Source organism: Hemicordylus capensis, chromosome 1 (assembly GCF_027244095.1).
Source record: "Hemicordylus capensis ecotype Gifberg chromosome 1, rHemCap1.1.pri, whole genome shotgun sequence".
Taxonomy (NCBI): Eukaryota; Metazoa; Chordata; class Lepidosauria; order Squamata; family Cordylidae; genus Hemicordylus; species Hemicordylus capensis.
Genome location: NC_069657.1, coordinates 322,330,319 through 322,355,789, shown reverse-complemented (window position 1 = coordinate 322,355,789; position 25,471 = coordinate 322,330,319). Strand labels below are relative to the sequence as shown.

Sequence of the window (25,471 nt, the reverse complement as noted above, 5' to 3'; positions counted from 1 at the left end):
CTCTTCCTTCCAGAAGCTTAAGATGGTGTACATATCTGTGTCTCCTCTGCCCCAGCCAACCCCCATTTTATCTGACCAACAAACCTATGATGCGGGTTAAGCTGAGAAAGAATGACTGGACCAAGGCCACTCACCGAGCTTAATGGCTATGTGGGGATTGGAACCTGGGTTTATCCAGACATGGTCCAACATGGTAACCACTAGACCCCACTGGTAGATGCCTGCAAGATATGTTGGTTCATAAGGTTTGCACCACTTTTACCTGGGTGTCACTTTTACATCACCATTAGTTAAATCATGAGTGATTTAACTCATGCCAGAAAACCCATTCTCAGGTTTGCCAGTGTGGTTTTTGCTTCTACTTTCCCGCAGTCTCCTCAGTTGTTGGAGACATTGGGGCTATTCTGACGATCTGAAAAAATCGTGCTAGGAGAGCTAGCCTGATTTTTGCAGGTCGTCAGAACCACCAGGCTCGGCTGCGAGCCCGGTAGTTCTAGAGCAGGTAACCCGCTCAAGAAACCCTGCACCCAAACCAGGTTTGCGGAGCGAGTGCTCCGCAAACCTGGTTTCCAAAATCGTGAGTAGCTGCGGTGTGGCTTCACGCCGCGCCTACTCACGAGTAGACCCCCAGAGGGGAGGTGAAAAGCCGCCTCCCGACTCGGGGGGGTCTCCCTAGTATGCCCTACGTGCTCGCACAGGGCATACTGGGGCTTACACCCCCCAGCTCCCGCCGGCTCCGTCACGGAGCCAGCAATTGTGTGGGCGGCCACCCAGGGCTCCCTGCCTGATCATCTGTGGGGAGAGCGGGCTTAGCTGTATCAAAGATGTATCAAAGTTCATCTTGCTACCAGGTCTGCCCTGGTTGCATTTGAATGGGAGACTAGAAGTGTGAGCACTGTAAGATATTCCCCTTAGGGGATGGAGCCGCTCTGGGAAGAGCAGAAGGTTTCAAGTTCCCTCCCTGGCTTCTCCAAGATAGGGCTGAGAGAGATTCCTGCCTGCAACCTTGGAGAAGCCATGGCCAGTCTGTGAAGACAATACTGAGCTAAATAGACCAATGGTCTGACTCAGTATATGGCAGCTTCCTATGTTCCCATGTGAAAACCTTAGGGGAAATGCTTGCCCTTCTATAACAGCGAAGAGAGCGGTTGAAATTGAATACAATGGCCTCTTGAGCTCTTCTTACTCCACCCTCAAACAATCTGCAATGTCATTAAAAATCTTTAGCCCCATTCATGACTATGGAAAATCTGTGGAAACAGTTTCTTTCCCTTTGACTATCCCTAGGAAACAAGTGTTCCATTGACTGGGAATGGGGTATAGATAGGTGAACGTGTTGGTTGCTTTAAATATTACTTACAAGTGTACTTCTAACTTGAAAGCCAAACTGAAACTGGCAATTATTTTTCCCCTGCAGCAAAGAAATGAAAGGTTTCTTATATTTGGTGTATTTTTTAAAAAAAATCTGTTTTCTGGGGGTGGGGAAAACATTTGATATGTGTGCATTATGAATGTTATGGCAGAAAATGTAGCTGATAGCATCTTGCCTTAAGCTTCATTGTCGTCTTTAAGTTTGAGAGGGGAGGAGGGAGACACAAAACAGAATTTCATTTCATTAGAGTTCATTACAAAAGGGTTTTGCAGTATTGCTGTCTAGTACTGAACCACTGGAATTTCTAATGACTTCAGCCACCCTTTGGAAGGTCGGGAGATTGAGAGCACAATTGTTACTGCTTTAGTGAAAGTTCTTTTCTAAACAGGAACATTTCTGAAAAGTCCTCAGTAGTTCTATATCCATGTAAATTAACACTGTAAATTGTGCAGCTAGGGGAGGGGTGGGGGGAGGAATTAAAATAATTCCAATAAATGGTTTAATTTATTCCTCAGCAGTTAAGCATGCTCCTGGTTAACAGAAATACCCTTCGGCTACACAGGATTTTGGAGGGTTGTAGGGCACTCATTTGCACATAAATAGCCATTAACTGATAAATTCCCAGAGGTCTCCTGTTGCATGCTAGTGGTTTTGACCTACTTAGCTAGCTTAAATTTGTTTTACAGAATTATTATAATTCCATCCTTGGCACTTAAACTTTGTGATTAATGCATGCCTCACAATACAATTAAAGTATAATTACACAGATTTACAGTTTGCTATCATGGTGTTATTGTTATTACAAAAGAGCTGGGTTTGGCAAATATTAGAAGAATTAGGGTTCTGATACCCATCACTTTGCACTTATTAAGTGATTATGTTAAATGGGACCCCTTTACGCTGAAGAATAAGTTGGAGAAGGGTGAAACATTAACACATCAGACAGCTTTAAAGTGATTGTGCAGGAGCTATAAAGTAATTTCTTATCACACATCCTTAACTGATAGGAATGCTTCTATTAATCTCTGGGGGTGGGGTGGAGAGTAGCATAGCAATCCACTCTTTTATTCTGTTGCTTTAAATTGCTCCATTAGAGACAATGAGGATTTTTCCAGAATATTTTTCTTAAGTAATGTTTTGTTAGGGGCAATGGGAATAGAAAATCTAGAATAGTGGGTTCATCTGAACACAGATCGGAAGCAGGTGCCTGGAAACTCTCATCTCTTCTCTCCTGGTCCTAATGTGGATCCCGTTAAACTAGCAATCTTTCCTCCCTCCCTCCCCTGCTCAGTACTGGATCAGTGTATGGATCAATTCTGCTGGCTGCATCAAGTCCAAGTGTACCAGAGAGGTGGATGAAGATTAATGAGTGGGGATGCCTGCTGTAGCAGTCTACTGTGGGTCAGTGCCAATTTGCAGCATCTCTAATCTGATCTGACCTGACCCCTCTGCATTGTAACACACATCTGGCCCACATGGTGTGTACCGACAACATATGGAAATTGGCATAGAAGCGCTGCAGCGTTGTGTTCTTGCACTGATAGGGATATATTTTCCTGTTCACCCAGGTGAAAACTGTGGGCACTTGTCTCTACCAAAAAAACCCCACCCCTCTTTGCTTTGATTTGTATGTATTACTACTGGATGTTATGTTTTCAAAGGCAAGGCCATTGCTTCTTCATTCTGGCAGGCCCTGGATGGAAGAGTTGTTTTCTAAGTAAGTCTTATTAAAATTGTAAATAGTGTACAGAGAGTGGCTGGAACAAGGTTTTCTTATGCTTGCCCTCATAGCTCTGTGCTTGTATTCTAGTACACCCATTGTCATTGATTGGCAGTAGGGTCAGGAGAGATAAATGAAGTTATTTCCTCACATGCTCCTTGTGTCCTTAGGGGTTCTAAGACCCCAAGAACCTTCAGTGGGGCTTTTCGAGGAATGCAGGGGACTGTAACTTAAGCTGGGTGGTGGCATGGGCTTAAAAGCTCACATCTGTAAGCAGAGAGCACCCATGTGTGCCTGTTTGGACCCTAGCCCATGTTTAAAGGCGGTATATCTCTGAATACGGTTTATGGGAACAGATACTGTGGGCAGAGCTGTTGCCTTTATGCCTTGTATATAGCGGACTTGATGGCTCCAGCAAGTTTCTTCATATGCTAATGCTGCCATGCTTGCTTGAGCCCGTGTAACCTACATACATGTGCACCAAAATGCATCTTGAAAATAAGTGGAGTTACTCAGAAACAAGTGTTCAACTGTGAATAACAAACACATCCCAGCAGGAGCATAGCAAGGTTGGAGGGCCCAGAGACAAGATTTTAAAATGCCACCCCCCCCCCACTGAAGCTCAGCTCATGAAGTAAAGAAATCTTAAATGAGGCTGAATAGTGGTAACAAAAAGCATAGTGTGAGATATAATACACACACACACACACATATGTATATATATGATGCAAGTCATTTAATGGTACTAGAGAAAGACATGCTGTTTTGGTAGCTCCAGGTCTTAACACTCACATCAGTTTCGGAGGATGAATACAACTGAAGGAAGCCCAGGTAGGTGTGCGGCTGGGGGGTTCAGTCATGTGACTTGCCTCTGGGGGGCCTCCCAAGGCAGTGGGCCCCCAGACAACTGTCTCCCCTTGCCCTATTATAGTTACGCCCCTGCATCCCAGTCTAGACAGTGCCATGCTGCCTTAGAGAAAGCTTTAGGAGCAAACCAACTTGGAGATAAAGGCTTTTGAAAAATAACGGAATAGTTTATTTTTACAGAGCAGAAGCACAATGCAAAAACTGGGTATTTGGCAACATTTGAAAGGGGAGTGGAGGCAGTTTCCAGATATCAAACAGATGAAGGAGTGAAGCAGGGGTTCAGACAGTCAACAGGCAAGGGGGATTCATGACAGAAAGGAGGGGGTAAAAGGAGAGAGAGAGAAAGCAATTAGAAACCAGAGAGAGAGAGAGAGACTAGAAACTGAGTGATATCAGGGAAAGGTATTTTCAAGGCAGCAGTGAAAGAAAAGCCGTGTCCACATTGTCCTTCACTGTGGGCTACGATGAGGCATCAGGAGGGCACCTTAACTTGGAATCCAATCGCTTGCCAGCCAGGCACCTATGCACATACCAGCTTGGATTGGAGAGGGCCTCAGGATGGCATTGGAGGTTAGGAACATAGGAAACTGCCATATACTGAGTCAGACCATTGGTCTATCTAGCTCAGTATTGTCTTCACAGACTGGCAGCGGCTTCTCCAAGGTTGCAGGCAGGAATCTCTCTCAGCCCTATCTTGGAGAAGCCAGGGAGGGAACTTGAAACCTTCTACTCTTCCCAGAGCGGCTTCATCCCCTGAGGGGAATATCTTGAAGTGCTCACACATCGTCTCCCATTTAGATGCAACCAGGGCAGACCCTGCTTAGCTATGGGGACAAGTCATGCTTGCTACCACAAGACCAGCTCTCCTCACCTTACTTGAAGGGATGAGCAGGAAGAGGGACTACTTGGAATATTAGGAAGGGTAACTCAGTGTGCAAGCTGAACCTTGTGGGCTCACCTGAGGGGGAGGTTTTGGTTGAGGTTGAATGCATTAACCGAGTGCTTGGCCAGGTGGAACCCAGGGCAGTAGAGGAGCAGAGTGACTGCCACAGTCTTGTGTCTAAAGGCCACAAGTGCAATTCTAAAAGAATAGCCAATTTAATTCTGGGGTCTCCCGGCAGGTTTACAAAAGCAGGAAGGTTGAAAAATAGAGGAGATAATTAGGAATCTTTTTGAGAGGATCAGAGGAAAATATGTGATTGGGAAAACTGATATTCAGAAGGAGCTCCAAGACACGGTCACTCGTTTGGCAACATCTAATTTCCTGCTTTAGAGCTCGCCTGGGTTGCATTTTTTTGGGTGTAGCTACTCAGTTTCTTATTTTCCATTAATTTATTTTCCATTAATTTTTATTTTATTTGTTACAAATCAAGCCTCCAGGATGGCTGCTTCGCCTCTCCACCGCTTGCATCAGTTCAGTTTGCTTTCCTCAGGATCCAAGCAATTGTCTCTGCAACAGCCTGCTGGAATTTTAGTGTAACTAAGCATTGTTTCTCTTCTTGCCTAAGGCATACTTACCTTTGTATGTATGGGTCTATGTTGGGTCCTTGGGGTGGAGTCAGTCTTCAGCTCTGTTGACTGATTGCTTTATCAGTTTGGTTGATTTTGCTCTCCTCCTCTTATTAAAGAAGCGACTGTTACCTTGTTAACTAGCAGGGGCATACCATAAATGAGACAAAGGGAGGCAAATGTCTCCTGGTCCAACCTCCTCTAAGGGCTCCCCATGGCCAGTCCCCACAACAGCACCCAAGAAGCAGGGGCGTACCAAGGTTGGAGTGGGCCCGGAGATGAGATTTTAAAATAAATTTTAAAATGTATATGCTGCTTTTCAACATTGGCAACAGCCGCTGCAGGGATGCTGTTCTGGGAATGGATAGGGCCAGTAGGGATGTACACAAACCTGTTTGGAGGCCCTTTTAAGGCGGGGGCATACCTTTAAGGGTGGGGAAGCGTGCCCTTACCCCTCCTGCCATGTTTCCCCCATCTGCACTCCATTTTAAAAGTGTCTGTCAGGGCAGCAGTGTACCTCCCTACCGCCCCGTGTCCTCTTCGGCCAAGTTACAGGAAGTACCTGGCATGCATGCTGGGCACGTGTGTGACATGCATGCACATGCGCCCAGCGTGCACACACATGCCAGGTACTTCCTGGTACTTCCGGCCAAAGAGGACACAGGGTGGCAGGGAGGTAAACTGCTGCCCCGACGAACACTTTTAAAATGATGTCCCAGCAAGGAAAACATGGTGGGAGGGGTAAGGGCACTCTCCCCCACCCTTAAAGGTATGCCCCCCTGCCTTTGAGCCACCCCCTGCCGGTTTCGTGCACATTCCCTAAGGGCCAGTTGCTATTTCCCTGCTAAATAAAGAGAATCACCACATATTTATTTACCCACTCCCCCTTCTGTCTCTGAAACCATGAAGGACCAGTGAATGGAGGATCTGGGGGTCAGGAGAGTGTCTGGGAGTGGGGGAGAGGGTAAGAATGGCACAAGATCTCTGCTCAGATTTCCCCTTTTTTCTTAAATTAAAAGTAGATCTTATTTAAACAGGCAACAACAGCCCCTTTTGAATGGAAGCCTGAAGCTCAGAGCTGGTGTGTGGGGGGGGTGCCGTTTAAATTGTGTGGGGTTCTTATGCTTAGTTTTTGAATTTGAAACAAGTTTATTGCATTCAGCCCAGTGACATGAGTAACGAACGCATGCCTCAGAATTCAGAAATGGATAAAAAATTATATCTGACCCAGAGATTGTCAAAATGGGTCCCCAATTATTGTTGGACCTACAACTCCCATCATCCACAGCTACAATGGTCTTCGGGCTGTTGGGAGGTGGGAGTTGTAATCCATCTGTGATTAAGTAGATCTAATTTATGGTAGAAGCTTTAAGCCATAAAGTGAGTGCTTATATGGTTCCTACTCTTGTGAGAGCGGAAACCCCTCCATCAGTGCACATGCACAGCCGCCCCCAGATCCATTTAACCTTGGGTTTTCTTGCTTGCACTCTTTCTTCTCCTCTGCTGCTTTCTCCCCCCACCCCAAACCACGTTGTGAACACTTGTGCACATCAAAAGGGGGCAATCTCCCAGTATGAAATTGCATTGCTTGTCGCGGGGTGGGGAAGCAGACTAGTGTTATTAAGTATGGGGTCGGGGTGGTTCTCTACGCTTATTTGAGGAATTTGAGCAGGCAAGCTTCAGCTCTTGCTAGAGACCTGTTCTGACAGAAAGAGGTAGGCTAGGATCCCACACCTCTTTGCACCTGTCGTCCTGCATCTCTCCCACCTCCTACGAGCCTGCGGCTCAGCGCTCACCCACTGCCATCCTCTCACCTTTCAGGGTTCTCAGCAGCAGCTCTTTCCCACTTATGATGCTTTCTTTGCTCCTCCCCAACCTCCCCCTCAGCAACAGCAGCTTTCACAGAGCCACCGCCGCCGTCTCCACCCAGTGGAACCTGACAGCGAGCGACTCTCTTCCGCAAACATAGGCAGTATTCTGGGAGATACCACCTTCCCTGCAAGTGAGGGAGAGGGTGGGGGGAAAAGCAGGGTGGGGAGATATGAAATTGCATTGCTTGTCGAGGGGGGGGAGCAAACTAGTGTTAATAAGAAATAATAAATAATGAAGATGTTGTTTCTGCAACTAAAGTTAAGCCTCTTGTTTAATTCCTTGTAAATCAAGGAATCACTCTCAACACAGCCTTGGTCTGAGTGAAGGTTAATTCTAAAGCGGGAGAGGCTGTTTTGTAACACTAAGTCCATAGGACAATAAGAAGTCACACTCCATGCAGCATATATAGGCAACACAGCACTTGGCAAACGTGTTGCACTAGTGCAAGGATGTCAGGCTAGTTAGATGTGCTAAGGCTGAACTTGGGTTCCTGACTAGTATGTGCAAGTGCAGAAAAGTTTACAGCAGTGCAACTAGGTGGCGTGCAGGGAACTTTTGTACAAGGGCACAAGTTTGAGCACCCCCCAGGACATTGCATGGCTCGCACTAGCAAAACTTTGTTTGTTGCACAAGTGCTGCATTAGTGTAGATGTTGGCCATACTATGTATGTGTGTATTGTATCTATATATACATGTGTTGTTTTAAAAGAGGCTTTAAAAAAAAAATCCTACTTTTTAACAGATTGTTTTGCACACATGCACCCAATTCCCGCAAAATGAAAAGGAAAAAAAAATCAACAAAATGCACTTTACACATTAAAATCAAGATGTATGGAATGTAGATATGCTTCTCCTCACACAACAAAAGTGTGCATGACTTCAGAACTGTTGCAGCATGTTTAATTTTTTGTTTTAGAAAAGCAAATCTTCAACTATATGCCATAAATGAAATTTTAAAGAAACAAAGTATCTTCCTGAAATGGCAGGTACAGTGTTGAAAAACTTCAAGGTACACAAACATTTGTAATAGAGAAATCTGAAAACCATGGAGAAAGAGCAGGAGGACGGGTAACTCCTTGAATTATAGCTTTAGACATGAGAGTCTACAGACTGTGGATGTACCTTCCTCATTCAGTATTTCCTACCACAGGTTACGAATGTAGGTGATCAGCAAACTGTATGGGAAATGTGGGAAAGCCTTAATTACACTACATTTAAATTAATGCAGAGGACTAACAACCCTGTTTTTGTATTGCCTCTGGGTGTATGGGGGTGGGGGTAGAGCGCGCATGCTTGGAATGCTGAAGAGTTCAGTCCCTAGATTTCCAGGTACAACTAGGGAAGACCGCTGTCTGAAACACGGGAGAGCCACTACCCGTTGGTGTAGACAATACTGAGCTAGATCAACTTCCATTATAATTATTGATTCTGTAAAGCTAGTCTTTTTAGCCAACTGGATAAAAGTCTAATAAATATTTGAAACTGCCATTTATTTGGATTGTTTAGACGGCAGTTGTGGTTACTGACACACAAACCTTGCAGCATGTTTTGAATTGTCATACATAGAAGGAAATTCAGCAGTCTCGTAAAAAATATATGTGTGCCTTAGTTTATTCTCAGGATTATTTTTTTCTTATTTTTAAATATACAGGTTAATTTTGCAGCAAAATGGAAATGCAGCAATGCATTTTTCTGCAATGTAATGTGGCAAAAGGACGACTTTAGAGGAGTGATCAGCAAGAAAGGGCAGCTTTAAAGGATTGGCTTGAAACAGCTGCCCTCCATAAATAGAGAACAGTTACCCTGCAATAATAAGAATACTAACGAATTCAGAAATCAATTGATTTTTCTGCCTCTCTGTGCAGATTATATGCGGACTCGCTTCAAGGAGAGGAATTTATGAAATGTTTGCCACATCCAACAAGCAGTGTTGCTGTAATGCAGCTGCTTCCTTCGTGGTTTTCGTTGATCCTGTAGAGTGAAAGGACAGGAGGATCATCTCAGGTCTAAATGAGATTACAGCTGGTTCGGCAGCTTATCTGGTCTAATGCCAACTAGTGTGGCTTTGCACGTCCTAAGGGGTTTACAACAGAAACTGTTTATTGAGTATCATCGGTTTACTCAACACAAGCAGGCTAATCCTTCCCAGCCTCAGCATGTGTAGGATTGTGTGTGAGCCAAACCAAAAGCTGGTGCAGCCAGGGCCTCGAGAGCCCTTTGTCTCGCTTCATATTGATTTCCCCCCCTTCTTTTGAGATGTATTAAAGTCAGTAAAAATAAAACCGATAACCAGCCGTATTGTGAGCAAAAGGTTAATCTGACCTAAAATCTTACAAAAGCACCCATTAACCCTAGAAGGGATGGCAGCCCTTCTTTCCATTACTACTCAGGGATCTTTTTTCTCCCCCCCCCCCCACCTCACCCAACCCTTTTGGATTTTGAGGAATAAGATAAGAAAAACAGCTTACATATTTAATAATGGAATGGCTTGCAGTTTCTTTCTTCCCCCCCCCTTTTTAAATCTTGTTCAACAGCTGTTAACCATTTTAAATACTAAACAGAGTTTGTATTGATGAAGCAGCTACAGTTCGGACTGCCATCACATCTCCAAGCAAATATTTCCAGCAGCATTAATAAAAGGGCAGTAGTCCCAGTTGCCTCCAGGTCTGTGAGTCCCACCAATTCATGTGCCTTGTTCATTATTTATTTAGCTGGATTTTTAACTCAGTTCAGATATAAAAAAGGGAAGTTAGAGATATCAAATATAGATGACGATATCATATAAAATATTACTAGCAATATAGACTAGCTACCCCGTTGTCTCTGATGCTTAAGTTGAAGGCCTGCAGAAGCCACCTTCTGAGGTAAATTTTCAAGTGGAGTATTGCATTAGTGCTGATGGCACAGGGAAATTCCCATAAACGATAGTTGGTCTGGTTTTGTAGCATTCTGTGGCTGTTGTTGCTCCGCCTCTAGTTAATGACCCTGACTGTTGTTTCTGAAGCACAAGTAGCATTTTGACAAGATTTCAGATAACCTGCTTTCTTTCCTAGTTAGTCTATCTCATACCTGTGTGTGTGTAAAATTCCCATGTGTACACTTGAAAGACAGGAGAATGTAGATTGAAATGGATTCTGCTAAAAATGATGATCATCCTAAACATGAAGCGTGTCCATAATTCAACCCTAATAGACAAGTTGTGCTCATGATGAAATGCAATATTTATCCAATCACTTCTATTGTATCAAAGAGGTCTCTAAAGCAGTAGGTTCCACTCGTATAATAATGAATGTTTGGTGCATTTGGCAATAAAAGCTATTGGCAGTGATTGCTTAAATTCTTTGTTCAATCATCTGAATGGTACAAATCAAAGCACTTTTTGTCACTGTGAGACGTTTCACCTACATATTGCTTCCCTCCATGCACAGGTCACTAAATGAATTACATTCACAGTTTTACAGCTTAGCTGATGTTGGAACTTGTTAAATTGATGCCCAGTGGTGGAGCTCATAAAACATTTTCCTGTTAGCGTGACCAGGCAGAGTTCACATTGTTGATGGTGGCTTTGATCTCGTAAACTATCAAGGTTTTTTTTGTGTGTGGTATTTTTCTAAGTGCATCTTGGAGCTGCTGATAGAGGTTTAGCAAAACTACGCTTGTCTCCGAATGACAGAAAATTAGCTCTTCTGGCTATTGCTGGCTGTTGAGAATGATCTGAGTAGGGGCTGGTTGATGTCAAATGAAACATCACTTCCTAGCAGAGATTATGCTGCATGAACAAAATATCTTCTCTGCTACAGTACACTTTGTTCCATTGGAAAATAAAACCTGTGTTTTTTTATCAGCGAGTATGTGCAACATTTCACTTGCTAAACATTTGGAACCTTTTTGCTACTTTTATCATATGTACACACTTCCAGTACCCTAGAAGATTCCTGCCTACCCACTCCTACCGGCCACCGCTTTCGGATCAATAATTTTTTTTAATGTATTGATGTAGAGTCCTGCTCTGTCATATCTGAATGTCACAAGTTAGATGCCTGTACATTGTTGTTGCTTTATTTTTGAAAACAATCCTCATTTCTTTTCATGGTTTCTGTCATGCATCCCAAAGGCTCTCTACCACACTTACCTCAAAACTTACACTGAGTTATACTCAGTATCCTCTACAATGAGTAGCAGAAGCTCTCTGGAATTTCAGGTTGATCTTTCCAAGCCTAATCTGGAGATGCCAGGACCTGATATTCTGCATCTAAGCATGTACTCGGTTATTGAATTATAGACAGATTACGGTCTTTCCCAGGAAGATGGCCATGCTGAGTTGGTACTACTATGAGAGAGAAGATTCGGAAAGGAAAGGGAGTGGACTAGAAACAGCTAGGAAAGACTTAAGTTTGAAACACTATTCCAGGGTTTTCAACCTGTGGTACTTCAGATGTTGCTGAACTACAACTCCCTTCATCTCCATGCACAATAAATTGTAAGTGGGGGTGATGTGATTTGTAGTTCTGCAACATCTGGAGTGCCACAGGTTGGGAACCCCTGCTTTATTTAATCCTGTTAACGTCTACCTGTAGCCTGAAGCGGTATAGCCCAATGCTGATTTTATCACTTCAGGATAAACTTAGTCCCCACTTTCTTTAATTGAGCCTTGCAGGTCAATATAATCTGCTGCTTGACTGAACCAGAAAGACCTATATGACAACATGTAAAGAAGCTAGAAAGGACTCCATTCTGTCCCTGAAAGGACTGCACAGATGCAGGCTGTCTCTGTTGCATAAGGGTATGGTAAATATTGGCTCATCAGTGCTGATGGCTTCTCTGCTGGTCCTGGGGCTGAGGTTGGTTCCTGACTATGGAGCAAGGGCACCAGTTGTGCCCTTTCACTGATGCTGGGATCCTTTCTTCTGAATCTGAGGGCTGCTGTTCCTTTGCAGCAACACATAGAAGACTGTTTAGGCATCTGATTTGTGTGACATGCCCATATTTGAAATGAACCTATGTTCTGTCTCTGAACGTAAAATGTGCCTTTAAATCCACATTGTCTTGAGAGCAAGCATCCTTTAAAAATAGATATACATATACCGCTCTGGGCTCCTTGGAGAAAGAGCGGGATATATATGTAAAAATAAATAAATAAAAATAAATAAAGAAAATAATACTGAAACAGTTTGGGGATAAGATATGAAGGGTCGTGTAGGTTTTTATATTTCAAGCCCTCCCTTCCCAGAGCAACTTCTCTCAGTCCTTGGAAAAGCCACTCCTGAAGTCTGGTGGCATCACCGCAAGTCTGAGGGGCTGCAGTTAGAAATGGAAATCAGGTGCACACTTTGAAGCACTTGCCCCATATGTATGAGGCCCTGTGGATCTTGGCGTCCTTTCCCTAACACAGCAGTTACATCCTTTTAGCTGCTGAGTAGAATACAAAATTGTAAAATGATAAACCTGTAAATATATTTAATGCTTTTCAATAGCTGGAATGTTTCAGCTCTTCTGCTGGTGGAACAGGGCATTATTGCTCTGCTATGGGGCTGCACAACTTCAGCCCCTTAGCTGTTATTGGACTACAGTTTCCATCATCCCCAGCCACAGTGGCCAACAGGGTTGGTGGTAGTTGCAGTCCAATATCTATAGGAAGGCAGAAGTTGTGAATCCCTCTATTATTATACTATGACAATTTTGTTCTCATAATTGACATGGCACTTCATGCTGCAACACCTGAATGTATTAATTGGAAGTAAGTTCCATAGATGTTCACTGGACTTGTCACAATGTTATTGTAGATTTGGGCTGACAGACTTGTCTTGTATTGTGTGTCTGATGGAATGAAAGCTTGTTCAGAGGTTTGGGGAATTGTACAATATAGTCCTTCATATGGGTTCTGCCACATCAGAATGCATGTTGGGGAGTTGCTTGTAGGAAACGATTCCCTTTGTCAGAATCTACCTTTTATGAGGAAAGCACCATCAAAGGGGTGGAGTCCTTAGGCATTTCTGGAGTGTTCCACTGCCTTGACCAGAATTGGCCGTTGGCAAGGGCTAGAGAACATATAAAACGTAACCAGTGGAGACCAGAGGAAAAGGGAGGGAAGAGTTTGGAAAACACAGTGGAGAGTCTCCCTTCTTCCTCTGCCTCACCTCCTCTACTATTATGAATTATCTTGAATTGTGTAGATATGCAACCCTAAAATTGTTGCTGATTGTGACAATATTGCTGTCTGTCCTTTATCACAGGCCATTTTCTGTGCAAGTATAATCAGCAGAAGAGCCAACAGTATGAGAGGAAAACTTTTTTTAAAAAATGGTGGTTAGCACACACACACACACACACACGAATGAATACAACAAATCTTTACATGCCGCTTTTCAACAAAAGTTCCCAAAGCGGTTTACACAGATAGAAATAAATAGATAAAATGGTTTCCTGTCCCCAAAGGGCTCACAATCTAAAAAAGAAACATAAGACAGACATTAGCAACAGCCAGTAGAGGGATGCTGTGCTGGGGATGGATAGGGCCTGTGGCTTCACACCGTCTAAATACAGAACCACCACTTTAAATAGGTGCCTCTGCTCAGTTAGCAGGGGACTTTTTAAACCCTTTCTTGATTAGTCAAGTCTGGAATGTAATTCACAAATGCAAAAGGCTCTTTCTGTTTCAGCCCTGGAGATGGCTCACCAGCAACATTAGTGATATGAGATGTCTGACTGTCCTTGCTATATGCCATTGTCTTATAAGTACCTTGACTCTGAATTTACATGGCTGTTTATAGAATTTAATAAAGCAAATGTAATAATACTGCCTGTGCCTTAATCTACAATCTCAATTGAGTTGACCAGGAGATAAATAGACACAGAAATGATAGTGCATTGCTACAGATTGTTTTTAATAAGCATGTTATTTAGTTGATCATCCCAGAGCAGTGACGCCTCGTATCCTAGTCTGCCAAGCAAATTTATTAATGCTTCCCGCCCCTCCTCCCACCCATTTCTCTAAGAACATTGATTCCCTGCAGACACATCTCTATTGAACCTTTAGAAAGTCACAACTTCCAAATTAGATTAAGTAGTAGGAATGGTACTAGCAAAATCAAAGAAAATTGAGTGTGTTATTGAATTCATGCCACATTGTCTCTGGAAGAAACTGATGTTGTAACTTCCATCTTTACTCCCCTAGTAAAGCTATGGGCATTTTATGCCAAGCCAAACCACACAATGTACCCAAAAAGTATAAATCTTTGTTTACTGGGATTTGTTTTAGAAGCCTCAGTATATGCAAAAGGCGGGGGGGATGCATTACCGAAAACAATCACTGTTTTGCCGACGCGCACACACACCACTTTATTCCAGTTGCTGTAGTCCTTGCAGACCACATTAACAAATAATAGAAGATCCGGCTTTGGATGGTAAGCAGACTTGCTTGTCAGCTGATAAATGCACACATTCTTTTTAAAGCTGCCTGTTTCTCATTTTTGGTCTGACACATTAAGAGGTGCATAATTAATGGCTGACATTAGTAATTAACATTAACTTTATGGTGCTTAATATGCCATCATTTATCCATCAAATAGCTGGTATGCATAAATGTCTTTGCATCAAGGTTTTAATTATGATCCTTCAGTTCTTGGGCTGTACAGTGTAAGAACAACAACAACAACCCTATAAATGTACTTTTAAGAGATTCAGGCTTTTTTTCCTGGTATAAGAAATGTTTATATACATATATGTGTGTGTGTGTGTTGTTTTTTTCTTTAGGACTGTGCATAAACATTTAAACCAAGGACTGCTGTTGGGGAATACAGACCCAACTCCACAACCATCTTCAGTGGCGAAAGAGCACCACCTTGCTGTTGCCAGAGGTCTCTGGAGAAATTTCTTTCCCTACTTGAAGAGCCAGAGAATGATGCAGACTCCTCCTCCTCAGCTTGCAGATACAGCTGCAGGTTTGTGCTGCAATATTTTTGCTGCTCTGGCCTCCACCTTTTGCTCTGTCCTTTGTACATTCCTGTCTTATTCATAAACTGTGGCTAATAGTGTGGAATTCATCTGCAAATGGTGGGGTTCTTCTGGGCATGTTCCACATTTCTATACACACGGACACAATCAGTCTCCTCTCTCTTTCTGTCTTCTGAAGTATTCACCTTATTAATACGGTACAGGTAGATCCACGACTGGAGTGGCACTATATCATTTGTTACGTTTGAAATGTATGGTATAATCTTAGGCAAGGTTAATGGTTGATGCTTCATCATATTAAATGTGATGCATATTATCTGTGCTTAAATGAGTTTGCTCATATCTCTTCTGTTTCCCCAGTGTTTCTCTTAGATTACTATAATACTCATTTTCTAAATGTTGTTCTGCATATACATCAAACAAGGTTCGAAGCTAGGATACATTTTGTGACATTTTACAGATTTTTAAAAATCAAATAATTGTATTCTGAAGTTGTACACTGTAGGAATACCACTCAAAATCCTAGCAGATGGAGTAACATCTTGTTAGTAAACTATAAGAGTGCTGATCCTTGACTTCCGTGGAGCTGTGCCCAGATGATTGGTCCTCTGTATTTTGATATATTTCTTCCATGAAATTTCTATATAGTAATACTGCGTATTTCAGTTCGTCAAGGGTTGTGTCTAGATATAATGGGCACACTGAATCCATTTAAATAATATTTGGGAAAGACAGATTTGAATTTAAATGCATTTTACCTCAATGTGAATTAAGAACTGAGTTTATGAGCTCTAAAAGATGCAGTCAATAATGGAAATTTAGAAAGACCCTTGAACTTCAGCAGCTTGGCAATAATTAAGATATAATGGTAATGGAAAAGAATGCTGCAGAGAAATTGCAAGGCTACCTCTCAGGTGTTTTCTAGGAAACAGACAAAAACTAAGTGATGCCTGCTTTTTCTGTTTAAAGTCCATGCAGTTTTCTTACATATAATTAAAATACCACAGATTGACATCCAGTCCACACCTTGCATCTTCAAAAAAAAACCCCAAACATTCTGCACCTGCAGCAAGGGGCAACATTCTGCATTTCCCTAGAGTATTCCCTGAGGGTGCCATGACCCCTCTAACAGGGATTCCCAGATGTTGTGGACTACAACTCCCAGAATCCCCACCCAAAGGCCACTGCAGCTGGGGATGCTGGGAGTTGTAGTCAACAACATCTTGGAATCCCTGCTAAAGGGAACAGTGTGCCTATGACCCCCAGAGACATATTTTTAGATGGCACCGTGGGCTGCAGAGGAAAGAGGAGACCAGCATAAATCCCCTGTTGTATGCGTGGAATGTTTTTGTGCGAGATTATTCTGGATGTCAGCTGGTGAATGTAATAAAGAAACCATAGTTGAATCAAGATAATTATATGACCGTAAGTACTGAGAACACTGTGGAAGAGAATGAAGTATGATATACTTTCTGTATAAGTTTAAGAAGTAGAAACCTGCAATAATGTTGTGGTCCATCCTCAGCCACTAGCAGGAATGCTTCTGTATAGTGAAACAACCTGCCTGGAAAGGAGCTTTGTCATACTCACAAAGAGGTAGGGACACTTCAGGATGGGAAAACTAAAAGGATCCCTCCCTTATTCCACCTTCCTAACAGTGTGTGTTTGTTTATTTGTTGTATTGTTATACTGCCTGATATGCACATCTCTAGGCAGTGTACAGAATTTAAAATATTTAAAAGTCAACACAGATTAAAATACATGACACAATAAAAATAAGAGCATAAAAGTTATTAAAACAAATTATTAAAATTATTTTAAAAATATTAAAAATTAATTCTAATTAAAATTTGAATAAAAACTCTGAGAACAGGAGAGTTTTGAGGGTCTTTCTGAAAACAGAGGAGATGCTCTTATTTCAGCAGGGAGCATATTCCAAAGCCCTGGGGCAGCCACAGAAAAAGTCCGGTCCAGGGTCACCACCAAACGAGCTAGTGGCAACCATAACCAGACCTCTTCAGAAGATTGTAATAGGAATCAGAGTTTATGACAAAGGAGGTGCTCCCTTAAATAACCTGGACCCAAGTTGTTATGGGCTTTATAGGTAATAACCAGCACTTTGTATTTCACCCAGAAACAGCCAGTGTTCTTTTAAACAATGGTGTTATGTGGTCCCTTTGGGTTGTCCCAGAGACCAATCTGGCTGCCACATTCTGTACTAGTTGTAGTTTCCGGACTACATACAAAGGCAGCCCCACGTAGAGTGCATTACAGTAGTCAAGCCTAGAGGTTACCAACATACGTACCACAGTTTTAAGGTCATTCACCTCTGGAAATAGACTTAGCTGACGTATCAGCCGAAGCTAATAAAAGGTGCTCCTGGTCATTGCCTCAACCTGAGAAACCAGGGAGAGCTTTGGGTCCAGGAGCACTCTCAAGCTATATACCTTATCTTTCAGGGGGAGTGTAACCATCCAATACAGGCAGATATAAACCACCTCTTGGGATAAAATTATCAATAAAGGTTCAGGGTTCTTAAAAATATAGTAAAACCTTGTACCTGTTGTACTATACATAGAACTAAAGGGCTCACAACTGATCTGCTGTTATAGCTAAGAGTATACATTTTGAGCCAGGAATTCTACAGCTTCCAATTTCATCTCTGCCTTATACTTGCTTTATAGCTTCTCTTAGACCTACCTTCTCCTCTGCTTCCCTGCAATATGTTGGCTAATAGTGTTCCCAGCCTCTGCAGTATGTGGATAAATATATGCCAAGGGCTTTGAATTCTCTAAAGCACTATATAAATGCTAACTGTAAAGCTGATTTCAGAAGGGAGCCTAGTCTAGTCTTCTGCATTTATTTATTTATTATTTCTCTGTGTAAACCGCCCTGAGCCATTTTTGGAAAGGCGTTATAGAAATCAAATTAATAATAATAATAATAATAATAATTAATAGAAGAAGAAGGAGAAGAAGAAGAAGAAGAAGAAGAAGAAACAGTGCAATTCTGGGGGAAACTATGGGACAATCCAATGGATTATAATAAAAAAGCAGGCTGGGTGAAAGAGGTTGAAAAATGTAACCAACAAATGCAAGATCTAATAATAACACCAGAATTAATAAGTGAAAGAGCAAAGAAAATTGAAAATTGGACTGCACCAGGTGACAATGAACTGCACAGCTTTTGGCTTGAACACCTAACAAGCTTTCATAAACAACTATCAAAACAGTTCAATCACATTTTGCAAGGAAGTGATATTGAGCAATGGCTAACAACTGGGAAAACTCGTCTCATAATGAAGGACTCAGCAAAAGGTGCAGTTCCAAGTAATTATAGACCGATAACCGAAGTAATTATAGACCGATAAGTAATTATAGGCCTGCTAACCATGTTCAAATTATTAACTGGAATAATAGCAGGTTTATTTATTTATTTATTTAATTCGTATACCCGCTTTCCAAAATGGCTCAGATGAAGTAATGCAACACTTATTAACTAGCAAACAGCTTCCAGTTGAACAGAAAGGAAATTGCCCAGACACTAGAGGCACAAAAGACCAGCTGCTGATTGACAAAATGATTTTAGAAAATTGCAAGAGAAGAAAAACAAATAAGTGTTGAATGGATTGACTACAAGAAAGCCCTCGACTCATTGCCTCACACATGGATACTAAAATGTTTAGAAACAACTGGTGTCAGCAAAAACATTCAGATATTTATTTTTTAAAAAGCAATGAGCATGTGAAGTACACAGTTAAAAATCAATGGCGAGACACTTGGACAGGTTAGCATTAGAAGAAGCATTTTCCAAGGGGACTCACTGTCCCCTCTGTTGTTTGTAATTGCCATGACCCCACTTTCACAAATACTAAACAAAACAGGCCTCGGATACCAAAGATCTAAAAAATCAAGTAAAATCAACCATCTGCTGTACATGGACAATCTGAAGTTGTATGGAAAGTCCCAGTCAGAAATCAAATCACTGATAAACACTGTCTGTATATTCAGTAGAGATATAGCAATGGAGTTTGGACTTGACAAGTGTGTTGCATTAAGAATGAACAGAGGAAAAATAAGAAAAACAGAAGGAATAGAACTGTCCAATGGAAGCAAGATCAAGAACCTATAAGAGAAAGAACATTACAAATACTTGGGCATTCTCCAGGCAGATAACATTGCACACACTGAAGTTAAAAGAAAAATTGGAAGTGAATACATCAGGAGAGTTAGAAAAATCCTCAAGTCCAAACTCAATGGCGGAAACACCATACAAGCCATAAACACCTGGGCTATACCTGTTATCAGATACACTACAGGAATAATAGACTGGAACCAGGCAGAGCTAGAGATGCTAGATCGTAAGACCAGGAAAATAATGACCATCAATCATGCTCTACACCCCCGCAGTGATGTAGATAGGTTGTACCTCCCTCGCAGCTCAGGTGGAAGAGGAATGCTGCAAGTCCATCAAACAGAGGAGGAGAAAAGAGGCCTTGCAGAATATATCAAGGACAGTGAAGAAGATGCATTTCAAATGGTCAATAATGAGAAACTATTCAACACCAATGAAACAAAGCAGGCCTACAAGAAAGAACAAGTCAAGAACCGAGCAGAAAAATGGAAAAACAAGCCCCTGCATGGTCAATATTTGCACAAGATAAGTGGAAAATCAGACATCACCAAGACCTGGCAATGGCTTAAGAAGGGCAACTTGAAGAAAGAAACTGAGGGTTTAATACTGGCTGCAGAAGAACAGGCACTAAGGACAAATGCAATAAGAGCAAAAGTCAAAAAATCCACAACGAACAGCAAGTGCCGCCTTTGTAAAGAAGCAGATGAAACAGTGGACCACCTAATCAGCTGTTGTAAAAAGATCATACAGACTGACTACAAACAAAGGCATGACAAGGTAACAGGGATGATACACTTGAACATCTGCAAAAAATACAAGCTACCTGTAGCCAAAAATTGGTGAGACCATAAAATTGAAAAAGTGGTCGAAAATGAAGATGCAAAAATATTATGGGACTTCCGACTACAAACAGACAAACTTCTGCCACACAATACACCAGATATCACTGTAGTCGAGAAGAAAGAAAAACAAGTTAAAATAATCGACATAGCAATACCAGGGGATAGCAGAATAGAAGAAAAAGAAATCACAAAATACAAAGATCTACAAATTGAAATTGGAAGGACCAAAATAATCCCAGTGGTAATTGGCGCCCTGGGTGCAGTTCCAAAAGACCTTGAAGAGCGCCTCAACACCATAGGGGCCACAGAAATCACTATCAGCCAATTACAAAAAGCAGCTTTACTGGGAACAGCCTATATTCTGCGACGATATCTATAACAACAGCAACAACATTGACAATAAAATTCAGCCATCCCAGGTCCTTGGGAAGGACTTGATGTCTGTATAAAATAAACCAGTCAATAACACCTGTCTGACTGTGTAAACAATATTAATAATAATTACGACTACTACTAGCTGAACCCACACAGCATCTGTGTGGTAGTACACTGAACTTGTGGCACCCCCCCATCTCCGCCCACAACTCATTCTCTCCCCACCACAATTTGCTTTTTCTGTCTGTCTCCCCCACAACCCTCTCCCGCTCTGCCCCCCACAACTCAGTCATTCACCTCGGCCCGGCAGCATCCTTTTCTCTTCTGGCCGGTGGCCAACGTGGCAACAGCCGCCTCCTCAACCTGGGCCCTCTTCTTGGGCCACCGGCCATCCCAGCAACAGCTGCCTCCTCAACCCGGGCCTGCCGCCACCTCCTCCCTCCTGAGGCCGGCAGGGCTTTGCCTGCCAGCTGGGCTTCTCCTGAGGCCGGCGTGGCTTCTCCCCCCCCGCCAGGACACTTCCCCCCCCTTCCTGCCAGGCTGCTTCTCCCCACCACCACCGCGCCTCCTCCTAAGCCTGCCGGCTGGCTTCTCCAAACAGCAGGGCTTTGCCCACCACCCGGCTCCCTCCTTCCCTGCCTGTCAGCCAAGCAGCCATTTTTGGGCTGCTGTGCTGCCTCCTAAGCCTGTTGTCTGTCCCGGTGCTGAGCAGCAGCTCCACCCACCCCCCTTTTCATTGGCTGTGGCTGCAGTGGGGGCGGGGCTTGTCAAACATCCCCACATCCATGCGCAGTTCTCTCCTCAGTCGGCCGTAAGAGAATTAAATATATCGATCATAATACAGATTGCAACACCTACCTACATCTTCATTTTTAAAATCACTGCAATATATAGAGGATGAAAAAGTCTGGGTTTGAAAAGGAATGGGTTGAGTCCTGATATGTACATATCATAGGATATTTTTAAATTTAAATATGGAGAATAAACTATAAAAGGCTGATATTGGTTTGATGGAATAGAATTTGCATAGCAGCCTCCACTAGAAAGTGTATGTTCTGTTGGAAAAAATGTGGGGATTATCGTTTTTCATTATGATTTTTTTCCCCAAGGAAAAGAGCCCTGTATCTAAGGATGTGCTAACCTGGATATCGTCAAGCCAGTCCAGCTCAACCTCAAGCTGAACGCCCCCCACCCCAGGCTGGCTTAGGGCCAATTTGGGAGTTCTAAAGGTTTTTGGGGGGGGGAATTAAAATACTCATCACTGGGTCTGTGGATGCTGCTGTGGGTCTCTGCCATTTCCCCTCCCCCTGCCGCCACTGGGTCTTCCAACAGCTGTTTTCGGGCCATTCCAACCCTTTCAATTTTAGAACCCTCGAACTGAGCCAGGGTTCTGTTTGTGGGGCACAAAAATGAACTGGGCAAACTGGTTTTGTGCACACCCCTAACTGTATCTTTCCCCCTGAAGCTAGGAAAACATTGGAGGAGACAGATTTTAGTAGATAAATGGTGGACAAGGAAAAGCTTAAGCAGCACCTCCTCCCATCCCCATCCTATAGGTTTTCCACTCAAGATCTCAGCTTCCTGCAGGTTCTTTACTGGTAGGAAAGAATTTCTGTGAGGAAAAATAAATCACAGAAATGCATGGAACATGTTTGGCCCTGAATCTCTTTTTTTTCTCCCTTTGTAAAAACAACAACAACAGGTTTTACTTTGCTGGCTTTAGATTTGCCAAGCACATGTACATCAGATCTTCAACCCCAACCAGTTTTAACCATGATGCAGTTGTTTGGATGGGATGATATGGTTTGCCCCCAGCTGGTTTCAAGGTATCTAAGTCATCTAATGCAAAACAGGTGAGCAATGTAAACCTGGTGGGTAAAGTGACAGAATCTCATAGCACCTGGAATGCACAAGCCATTTGAGAAAGCAAGTATACTGACAAACATTCTCTTACTAGTTCATCTGATAGTGTTAATTCAGCTGGGTGTAACACTGGCACAGTTGCAGGACCTTGGTGCATTTCCAACATAGTTCATTTTTTAAAAAAAATCCCATAAAAAACTATGGGTAAGGCTCACCTTACATTTAGAGTATACTGCTGAGAATGGCGGCTTGAGCTAAATATCCACAGGATCCCTTTGCAGGCTTATGTAAGTGATTTAACAAAATAAGAGGGAGAAGACATGCAGTGTACATAAAGGAAGGTGTCCAGAATGATTTAAAACTGAGTGTAAGTCTGACTTTCTTTCTTTCTCCCCCCCCCCCCCATTTATAATGGTTTTATTGAAAGTAAGAAGGTACAAAGTATGATTAGATCTCTTGAACTTGAAGAAAAATACATCAAGATATAAAACATAAAGAGATATTCATTGTAGTAATTAAAAAGACTATAAGAAAAACATAACTGAGACATATCATATAGAGTTCTAGCTCAATCAAGCTAACCCCTGCTAACTTGGTAAAGAGGCACCTTTTAACATGGTGATTGTCTTTTATTTAGCAGGAAGAGTAACTACCTCTATCCACCCCCAGCACAGTACCTCCAGTGACTGTTGCTGGTGTCTGTCTTGTGTTTCTTTTTAGTTTGTGAGTCCTTTGGGGACAGGGATCCATCTTATTTATTTATTATTTCTCTGTGTAAACTGCCCTGACCCATTTTTGGAAGGGTGGTATAGAAATCAAATCAAGAAAGAAAGCTGAGATAAAAGTAAGGATTGAGTGAAGTTACAAATCAAAACCCAAGTCTGGGAGACGTAAGAAGTCTGACTATTGTAAAAATTAATAAAAGGCTCCCAAGTTAACATGAATGACTCAGCAAAAGAATATTTCACATAAGCCATAATTTTGGAAATCGAAGCGTAATCCCATAGTTTCAATAACCAGTCATCTAAAGATGGAATTACTGGAGTACACCAATTGGCTGCATATAGAACCCTAGCCACAGTAATCATATACAAAGCTAATTCAGTAAAATTGATAGGAATATGCGATTTGGTCATGTTTAAAAGAAATAATTCTGGTAAGGAAGGGAACTTAATATGTAAAATTTGCTGCATCCTAGAATGGAGTTGATTTTAAACTGCAGGGCATAGTTTGCAATCACTGTCTATTTTACATCAGCCTGCAAGCTTTTTGTTTCTGATTTTCAGTTCTATCTGGTATTTTACTAGACTCCTGTTGAAACTAGTAGTGGCCTACCACTCCCCACCCCAAATATAGCTTCATCTAAGCCTCTGGCAATTAGTGCAGATTGGCCCAGTATCATCTCCAAACTTTAAGATATTTCCGTTATATAAGAAGCGTAGTCTGTATTAGTTTGCCAGTGGTTATGCCTCTATAGTCCAAGCAGGAATAAAAAAGAAAACATTAATGTTTGTCGCTCAATAGAAGTACAAAGTATGTATCCAGAAGGGTACATACATGCTGAGAAAAAGTATAGTTTGTTACAATAAATTCACTAACACTTGTAATACATGAACCATAGACTGACATGCACAACCTTTTTAAAATCTAATTTTATTTATTTATTTATCTCTGAGCGGTTTACAACAAAAAACTGTAACATCAATCATACTCTGAATGCCTATGTGCTATAAATGTATGCTTCTGTACAATTATCCTTCCTTGTGCTATACACAGTAGTTCCTGTGGGATTCAAAAGAGCCATGTTACTATGCTCACACAAGTCCAAACACCCTGGTTTTGAGCTCACAGCATGTAGAATCAGTTCACCAAGACATTAAGAGAATGCTAGACCTAGACATGTCTCTTATAGTCTCTGTCCAACCTGCCCTCCCCACGTTGTTCAAGCTACTGAGATCTGACCACACGTGGTCAGATTGTGGCACTGTGTCTCTTGTTTTTTGTTTTTAAATAACTTTACAAAATTATAAAATGAAATACTAGACTCAATATTTTTCTTTTTGTGCAAGTAGAAGAAACTGGATATAGAGGTGTAAAGGCTTATAAGCAATGTAAGATTTGTGTATCACCATGCAGATCTGTTCATGTTCCCAGTCTCCTCACACATAGAGCAACTCATGTAGACTTTTCCAGTTGTCCTGCAGATTGTACTACTCATGGGACACTGCATGAGGAAAGAATATCTGGTGACAGCAATCCAAACTTGCTCATGGTGCTTTAGCAATAGCATCCTACAGACCAGATCAGGGGAGGATGTGGCCACTCATGGTACTTTATGCCACAGTGTTCCAGTGCATTCACTGGAATATGGCATGGGGTTGGGCAGTTGATAGGCAGCAGTTGCCCAAAGTTTTATATATGAGAATGCAAAGCTCCCACAGGATATGCTGTTTAAAGAGGATATAGGGAAACTTTCTACTGACTTGCTTTTTTTTCTTGTTTAAATTATTTCCTGTAGTGAGTTGACTGAAACTCTTACTGGTGTGGGTCATGTGTCCTACCAAGCCTTGTTGGTACGGTCTTGGTTTCGATGCGTTATGCAAATATATATTAATCAGCCTGCTGATACTTTGGTCATTACAGATGTCGAGCGAACAGCTAGTAAGTACATTTCTGTTTACAAGTATTTCACTTATATACGGGTAGTGATGGTAAGGAACCAAACATTTTCAGCATTTCTTTTTTCCTTTTGTCTAATTACCAGTTGTTTCTTTATATTTGATGTTTTACTTCGTTTGTAAATGATGAATTACTTTTTCTGTTTTGTTTTTGGTGCATGTTTCTTTGAAAGCAAACAAGAAGAATATTGCCAAGCTATATTTCCAAGTTTAAAAAGAAAAATCTGCTTGGGAAAAAGTTAAATTAGTGGAAATTGTGCCATAAGCTCCACAAACGGGGGACACT

At 42.0% G+C, this 25,471-nt stretch overlaps 1 protein-coding gene across 5 annotated transcripts in view; it reads left to right on the top strand.

Annotated features, from left to right (window-relative positions):
* MMS22L (MMS22 like, DNA repair protein) overlaps positions 1 to 25,471 on the top strand; it is a 135,222-nt gene that overhangs the window by 70,750 nt on the left and 39,001 nt on the right. For all 5 annotated transcript variants that reach the window (XM_053287582.1, XM_053287579.1, XM_053287581.1 and 2 more), the window contains 3 exons: positions 15,093 to 15,280; positions 22,347 to 22,497; positions 25,026 to 25,168. In XM_053287582.1, the coding sequence (XP_053143557.1) occupies positions 15,093 to 15,280; positions 22,347 to 22,497; positions 25,026 to 25,168 (482 nt within the window). The remainder of the gene's footprint in view (positions 1 to 15,092; positions 15,281 to 22,346; positions 22,498 to 25,025; positions 25,169 to 25,471) is intronic.